The sequence below is a fragment of the Mustela lutreola genome, chromosome 7 (genome assembly GCF_030435805.1).
Source record: "Mustela lutreola isolate mMusLut2 chromosome 7, mMusLut2.pri, whole genome shotgun sequence".
Taxonomy (NCBI): domain Eukaryota; kingdom Metazoa; phylum Chordata; class Mammalia; order Carnivora; family Mustelidae; genus Mustela; species Mustela lutreola.
In genome coordinates, this window is record NC_081296.1 from 56877941 (window position 1) to 56883881 (window position 5941).

At 46.0% G+C, this 5941-nt stretch overlaps 1 protein-coding gene across 1 annotated transcript; it reads right to left on the reverse strand.

Annotated features, from left to right (window-relative positions):
* Positions 1-2352: 2352 nt before the first annotated feature.
* LOC131836017 (ribonuclease pancreatic-like) lies at positions 2353-2994 on the reverse strand. Its single transcript, XM_059181012.1, has one exon. The coding sequence runs from the start codon at positions 2974-2976 to the stop codon at positions 2521-2523; it is 456 nt and encodes a 151-aa protein (XP_059036995.1). The 5' UTR covers positions 2977-2994; the 3' UTR covers positions 2353-2520.
* Positions 2995-5941: the final 2947 nt, after the last annotated feature.

Genomic DNA, 5941 nt, shown 5'->3' on the forward strand with positions numbered 1-5941 from the left:
ACTTATTTTTACATTCACTTAGAACAAACTCTGGAGCAGATTGAAAGTTCCCATTTGTAAGGCAATTTATCAAAATTGCCTCACTGAACCCTCACACCGGACTACAAGGTAGTTCTGACTGTCCCCTTGCTAGAGATTGTCCTGAGGCCCAGACAGGGTGGTGATAGCAGGGAGCAGCAGAGTCCTGAGGGGCTACTTCCAAGCTCCAGGGCTCTTCCTTGAGCACTGCTGCTCAGAGGGACCCAGAGTGTGGTAGGGTTAAGGTCAGTTCTGCCCATTCAGGCTGCCTCTGAGTCTCATCTCTAAGAAGGGTATATCATCCAGACTGAACTACCTGGCTTGTCAGGGCTTTGTTTCCTAGGTAGTCAATGTTTCCTTAACAGAATGTAATTGTAGAATGTGAAAGATGGAACTAGCCTCTGTTCCAATGGTTATCTCACTTTTCACACACCTGTCATCTCCAGGTGCAAACTGTGTTTATTTTTTTTCTATTTTTTAAGATTTTATTTATTTATTTGTCAGAGCGAGAGAGCACAAAGCAGGGGAGAGGCAGGCAGAGGGAGAGGGAGAAGCAGGTTCCCCGCTGAGCAGAGAGGCCAAGGTGGGGCTCCATCTATAACCCTGGGATCATGACCTGAGCCAAAGGCAGACATTAAAGGTCTCAGGTCATGATCCCAGGGTCCTGGGATCGAGCCCCACCTCAGCTCCCTGATCATCAGAGAGCCTGCTTCTCCCTCTCCCTCTGTTGCTCTCCCTACTTGTGCTCTCTCTCTCTCTGTCAAATAAATAAATAAATAAATAAAATCTTTGAAAGAAAAAGAAAGGAAAGAGAAAAAAATGTATTGAGGAAAGAATTGATGGTTTGACATCTCTGTGTGTCTAGGCTGGCTGAAGGAATTTCAGGAGTGCATGGATGCTGCAAAAACTACAAGCTCTGGACATCACACTACGGAACTTAAATAAAATATCAAGGCTGCCATGGATTGTACCCGCCTTTCCTAAAAGCCCAAGAGACAAAGGTAGAATTCTGGAAAAGTGAAGCTACGCTTCCTGTGAGAAAAAATGATTTTCCTCCTCCTCCTGAGTGATTTGATCAGTGAACTTTTCAGAACAGGAGGTCAACAGAACCAAGGGAACTAAGTACCCTACTATGCCATCCTTTCTGATCTTGTTTCTCAGGTCTCCCTAGACCTACTTCCTTGATGCCATATCCATAATCTCCTCTACCTTACTTCTTTTTTAGAGATTTACTTATTTATTTAAGAAAGAGAGAGAGAGGAGGTGCAGGCAGGGGATGGGCAGAGGAGGAGAGGAAGACTCCAGGCAGGCTCTGAGCTGAGCACAAAGCCCAAACGGGACTCCATCCCATGAACCTGAAAATCATGATATGCACTGAAATCAAGAGTAAGCCCCTTAACAGGCTGAGCCACCCAGGTGCCCTCCTCTACTGCACTTAAAAAAAGGGAGAGTGCAGGATTTTCTTCCTGAGTCCACTGTGGTGAAGAAAGAACAAGGACTGGAGGCCAGGAGACCTGGGGTCTAGTCTCAGTTTTGCCACTAGGAAGCAGCAACCATGAGCAAGTCTCTTACCCTTTCTGAGATTCAGGCCGTTCCTCTGTAAAAGTGGGGATTACATTATCTCAGGGATGACAAGTGGAGCACACACATTTATCTCCATCCTGCCTTCAACAGAGGCTACTGTTCAACCACATCGCTTATTAGAATTTTTTTCTGCAACGTTCTAGGCAGGCCCAATCCATTAAAGTGGATACATGATTCAAAATCTACTTATTCTTGTTTAATTTAATAATCCTTACATACCTTTCTAGCTCCTAAATGGAATGTTCTGACTTTCCAACTAAGAGATGGCCATTTTTGTGATCTGGTAATAGCTCACTCAATAAAAGGAAAAGGAAAATTTAGGATCATAATTTCAGCCCCATGTCCTCCCAGCCAGGGTCTGAGCCGGGTTTTCTTGAGGTCACCCTGTCCTTCCTTCCATGCCAGAGAGTTCGGTATTTGAGCTCCCCCTCCATCAGCTCACCCAGCAGGACAGTCCCAGACTGTAGCTCCCTTTCATCTCAAATAGCCCATAATTAACAACTTCATATTTGACAACAAGGCATCTCTGAGAAAAGGAATGATCTCAGGTCACCAAGAACCAAAAGTCAGGAGCAAAGGCACGTAATGATTCTGTTCGATGCTTGCGAAATCTACCCAGATTTACAGTTCTTACCCGAGCAGGAATGCAATCACACAGACAGTACCAGATGGCAACAGCTTCAGAAATCCAGGTGGTTGCAACTGTGTTTTATTGAAATAGTCCAGGAAGTGGCTTACACGGGGTCCCCCTCATCCCCCAAATCACACAGGGGCAAGCCCTGGGGTAGGAAGGCATGTGTGTTTGGGACAGGAGCCCTGGCTGGAGTTCTTTCTCTCAGAGCCAGGAAGGGGGAGGGGAGAAGCAGGTGCCACAACAGGGAAGCGGGGCATCTCGCTGCTCTGGCCTCAGGTGCAGACCTACACAGAACCGTTAAAGTGGACTGGCACGTATGGATTCCCTTCACAGGTCACGATGATGGATTTCCGTAGCTGCTGGGTCTCGTATTCGCATTTGGGGTATTTGGCCTCTTTCTTCAGGTGGCAGTCGGTGATGCGCATTTTGGAACTGCTTTTGTGGCAGTTGGGCTTCGTGTTCTTACAGGGGACATTTCCCTGGAAGCAGACAGCCTGGACATCTGGCAGAGGCTCGTGGATAAACGTGTTCACCAGCTTGCAATCTCCAACCATGATATTCCGGTGCTTCATCATTTTATTGCAGTAGCTGGCAGTGACTGTGGAGGTGTCTGGGTCCATGTGCTGCCGCAGGAACTTCTCAGCCTGCGTTTCCTTGGCCAGAGAAGGCTGGACATAGCCCAGCACCAGCAGCACCAGGACCAGTGGTAGAAAGAGGATGAAGAACCTCTCCTGAGCCATGGTGGTCTCACTCCTCTGGAAGAGCCTAGCTGGGAAAAGGAGAGAGGAGAAAAAACATTGCCTTAGAAAGAACCCCAGCTCCTACCTGTGGCCTCCCTGGCTCACAGTGTCCCTTTTGGTCAGCCAGAAAGCTACCCCTCCTCCTGTGCAATTTTCCAAGGAATGTGACAGTTACATACACTCTTGTCCGAAAGCATTCAACTCCCACTAGCTGCAGAGAGGCGGGTCTTTGCCTCTGGGTAGTGACCTGATAGTGAACTAAAATCCTGCAGTCCTGTGTCTGAATATTAGAGATTTTAAAATTTAAAATACATTTGAGGGGGCCTATGAGTGGCTCAGTCTGTTAAGTGTCTGCCTTAGGCTTAGGTCATGATCTGGGAGTTTTGGGATCAAGCCCTGTCTCGCACCCAGCTCCCTGCTCAGTGGGGAGCCTGCTTCTCCCTCTCCCTCTGCTGCCCCTTCTGCTTGTGCTTTCTATCCATCCCTGTCAAATAAATAAATAAATAAATAAATAAAATCTTAAAAACAAGACAAAAAAATAACATGCATTTGAAAAATTAATATATTTATACCCAGTGCTCAAGGGGCTTATTAAAAAATCCTTTTGAATAAGAGCTGATCGGCATCCCTGAAATACCACATGATCTGCAGGATCATGACGGACAGAGCGAGGCCTGTTTTCCTCCAACACAAGGGCAACAGCACAGTGCCTAACACCAGCATCATAGAGGGATGCCAGTGTGTTCCCAAGAGCAATGCTTCCCTCCTCCAGTGCCTTTGGTTCCCTGCAGCCCACATGCTCCATCCTGATATTGGTCCAGCCCAAGCTTTCTTTGGTGCTAACCTCAGCCACCTTGGTCCCTCCAATCAATGCATAATAAAAGGAGTCCCTGAGATCATCTCTTCAGCCACTGACCTGGATGTCTAGCTTGTTCTCTAGCACAGAGCAGAAGGCCAGTCTCTGTGATCCCCGGATCTCTGGGGAGGGAATCTTATACAGATTACAAAGGGGCTTGGCTTCCAAGGAAAGATAGGTGGGAGGAGCATCTTGGTTTCACTTTAGAGGGAACCAAGGACCTTGTAAAGAAGGACATTGTAGGGAATCATCTACACCACTCTTTTTTCAGGACTGCTGGGAAGGGTGAGTCTTGTTTATAGTATCATGTGAACCTCATCTGTCTGCTGGTTCACAAGGAGCAACAATGAAAGCCATTATGGCAATGATGCCTGAACCCCGGAAAGTCATCTTCATCTTGGGGGGCCATTTGCAACAAACAAATAGCTCTTGCAGGTTTGCAAAGGGCACATAAACGTGTGATCCCCAGAGCAGCAGGGAAAGGGAGGTACTCTATCTCCTCAGGAGTCCTGGCATGGCTGGAATTCCAACAGCACCTCTTCTGGGGTTGGGGGCTGGTGGGGCCGGCATCCAGGCACCCGCAGCTGGAAGACTGGGCAGACCTAGGTTCTGGGAGGGGGATGTTTCCTGGGCAGGGAGAGGAGGGGACCTGCGACCTCACCCAGTGTTGGGCACTTCAGCTCTCCTGTGTGTGGAAGGTGGGTGTGCAGCAGTTCTTGGCCACAGCAACCACTCCTAGAAGGTCAGAGAAGATGAGAGGAATACAGTCAAACCAAACTCCCAAGGGATGTCAGGCCGGCTCAGTCACCAGGGCATGGGAAAAATCTTACAACTTTGCTTCTGTATCCATGACCTAAAATGTCATCCTGGGATTTTCACTTCCCGAAATTGGCAGCTGGAATGCTAAGGGTGTAACCTGACCATGTGAATGGCTTTTCTCCTCTTTAGCACATCATAATCTTAATTCAATACACTGGCTTTGATTTCTCAACACACCAACATAGAATTATTTACCCTGGCACTTGGAAATGAAGATAAAATAAGGGATGCTGACAAAACAATAAAATAAAGCAAAACCTAATGGAGTTCATGACTTCATTAAAGCAGCCTCCCACTAAAAAAATTTCTAAGCATGGATATCAGGTTACTGAGAAAAGCTCCTCAGTGGAAATATGAAATTCAGGAAGGAATAAAAAAAGATGATGATACATATATGGACAAATAAAAGGTGTTTGACTATATAAAGCCATAATATCTTGTTGAGTTAAGAAGATAAATTTAAAATATATGTCAGAAACATAACTTGGAAGTGATGTGAATTGCCAAGTGTTCAAGAGATGACTAAAAGTATTGATTAGACTTTTCTATGTTTAGTATGCATCTGAGAATTTCTAAGATAAGCAATGAAAAGAAGGGAAACACAGGGTTTGAATTCCAAACTAGCAGAGAATAAGTAGACTGTGGATCAGTTAGGAGAGTCTAGTTGTGCTGCAGTAACAAACAATCTCAAAATTTCAGTAAAGTTTCTTTGTCATTCCTGCTACATATCTATCTTGGTCCAGCCTAGGGGCTCTGCCTGCTATTGTCACTTGGGAAAACAGGTTGGCACGGGCTTCTTCTTGACACACACTGTCTTAATCAAAGAGGCAGAGGAAAGAACATAGCACTGGGATGCCCCGGTGGCTCAGATGGTTAAGCATCCTGCTCTTGATTTTGGCTCAGGTCATGATCTCAGGTCATAAGATCAAACTCTGAGTTGGGCTCTGGGCTGAGCTTGGAGTCTGCTTGGGATTCTCTCTCTCCTCCTCCTCTGCCTTTTACCCACTCTTTCTCTCTGTCTCTATCTACGTAAATAAATAAAACATAAAAAAAAAAATACAGCACCGCAGAGGACAGCTCTTAATGCTTCTGCTGGAAGGGACATATGTCACTTCTATTCACACTTCATTGACTGGAGAAAACCTCATGGTCACATTTAAGTGCAAGGGACAGAGAAATAGGATCCTTCTAGGTGCCTGGAATGAGAGAATTATTTTGAACAGCTTTAATGGGTGTCACAGAATGACAGACAATTACACCATTAATCCAAAAGAAGCAAAGAAAGGATAG

Bases quoted from the DNA above. Each gene is read 5' to 3' on its own strand.
- LOC131836017 (XM_059181012.1), bottom strand. From the start codon at position 2,976: ATGGCTCAGGAGAGGTTCTTCATCCTCTTTCTACCACTGGTCCTGGTG.